At 44.1% G+C, this 2,053-nt stretch overlaps 1 protein-coding gene across 1 annotated transcript in view; it reads left to right on the top strand.

Annotated features, from left to right (window-relative positions):
- Nucleotides 1-666: 666 nt before the first annotated feature.
- The window catches only part of LOC102677630 (beta-1-syntrophin-like), a gene marked incomplete at its 5' end in the record, with an annotated part of 144,008 nt that continues 142,621 nt past the window's right edge, over nt 667-2,053 (top strand). Inside the window, one exon of the mRNA XM_006619139.2 lies at nt 667-855. Within this exon, the coding sequence (XP_006619202.1) occupies nt 667-855 (189 nt within the window). The remainder of the gene's footprint in view (nt 856-2,053) is intronic.

The raw sequence follows: 2,053 nt of genomic DNA, 5'->3' as shown, positions 1-2,053 counted from the left end.
AGAGGTATATATACCGACTTTACGAGCGAGGTTTTTACGATTTCCCTGCGAGTTGGAAGCGTTCTAGGGGTTGCAACCTGCACGTATTTCGGTTAGGTGTCGTCCGGGTTGCACCTACGTGTTTCTCCCCCTTTTTCCAGCCCCCTCTCTCCCTCGCCCCTTCCAGCCTCTCGCGCTCGTGTGCTCCTTCGAACTTTAACGAGTTTGTCCCGATGTGTAATCGCATCGGTGGCTGCAGCTACGTCGAAACATCAACGACAAATTGGATTTTGAAACAGTCTGTACGTGACCGCGCGCGTATCTCGCAGACGCCTCGATGGCGGAACGGAGATGATCCGGCCGCGGCTACGATTTACGAGGCGAGGTAAATCGCCCGTTTTGCCTCCAAATTTCGTTCTTCGGCTACGTAAAAAGCTACGTAAAAAGCTACGTAAAAATCGTCCATCTTGATCTCTGGATTCCGAAAGACATTTCCCTCGCCACCCTTCCGTCACTCTGATAATCTCACCGACTTATCCGCTAACTTTAATTATCTCGTTTCAGTGTACAACAAAGAGTAACTTCCTTTCCAAAGAGTGAAAAATTTTATCGAAGTCCTTCCCCCTCTTTCGTTTCGAAACTCGCGCTGTTCCAAAAATCTGATTTGTTACTTTTTTCTCGTTGCAGTGAAGTATCTGAGGGAGGTGACACCGTACTTCAGGAAGGCGTCGATCATCCAGGAGGTGGGATGGGAGTTGCAGCGCGGCTTTCTCAGCGCGACACCACCGCCCCCGAAATCACCACCGCGAGCGGATACGCGTTATCTGCCGCTCCAACTCTGCAGACTAACCAGGGCTCATCCTTCCTCGGATCCCGGTAAGTTGGTTCCATCGTCCCTATCGCTATCCGTTTAATTCGTGGCGCGAGGGGGGCGGCCTGCTCGACCGAACGTCGCCAGGGTAACGCGACGAAATTGCCGAACAGGGGCGTGAAACCGGAAAACGCATCGACCCAACGACTAACGCGAGAACGTTAATTAACGCTGTCCCCGTCGAACCGGGATTCTCGTCGTCGCGGCTGCTGCCTTGCCCTTTCGCCGCCACGTATTTCGACTTTATTCCGAGGACAACGTTGGTTTTCGTCGTCGGTCCAGGAGATGGATCACTGGTGGGTTAAACTATTATGACTGGGCTGTGATGATGTCTCTTGGAGTGTGTAGGATGCTCGTGAAAATATTAGTATTCTTAGTTATGTTTTTTGCAAACGAGATGTTGTAGATATCGAAGAAATTATAAAATTTGTGAAAATCTCTGTTTCGATCGACACGATTGGAGGGTTCTTTAAAAGCGTCGAATTGGGAGGGAAAAAATATTCTTTCCAAGAGAGATAAACGTAATCGAATTTAAAACCCGATTAAAATTAGGAGAAATTTGTAACGCTGTAACTTCCATCATTGGAAAATTTCGAAATCTTTTTTAATCGTTTTTTTGTTTTTATCTACGACACGATTTCCGAGATATGAAAAGAGGGATTAATTTTTAATCTCGTCTATATCTCGCTGGCCTATTCCAAATTTTAGACAGAGCGTAGTAGTGCATTTCCAACGCTAAAGGAAGAAAAAAAATGTAGGTTAATGGACCGTGAGTCCATTTATAATCCTTGCTACAAAAATATATGGACATTTAATTTAGTTATAAATAACTACCCGTATAATTAACATTTAGTAATTACATTTATAATTAATTGCATTTATAAAGATATATAATTAATAATATATAATTACGTTTCCGTTTTAATAGGAATTAAAATTAATATCACCGTCGTAAAAGTGTGGCGTGCGGATTTTCGCGAGTGTTTTGCTAATTACAGGATCGAGCGGATTTCAATTCTAGGAATTTCTCCTTCCTTTGTGCACATTTACACCGTGAAATCCACAGAGGAGGAGGGGAAAGTCCGAATAAGAAAAGAAATTCAAAAATTGATCGATTGCAAATCGAATGAACGTTGCGAAATCCCTCTCGTCTCTTGTTGAACGTTTAGAACTAAATGTTCCAACGAAACGTAACCGGGATTA

The sequence above is a fragment of the Apis dorsata genome, unplaced genomic scaffold, assembly GCF_000469605.1.
Source record: "Apis dorsata unplaced genomic scaffold, Apis dorsata 1.3 scaffold_390, whole genome shotgun sequence".
In the NCBI taxonomy this organism is placed as follows: Eukaryota; Metazoa; Arthropoda; class Insecta; order Hymenoptera; family Apidae; genus Apis; species Apis dorsata.
This window is presented reverse-complemented; position numbering and strand designations above follow the sequence as displayed.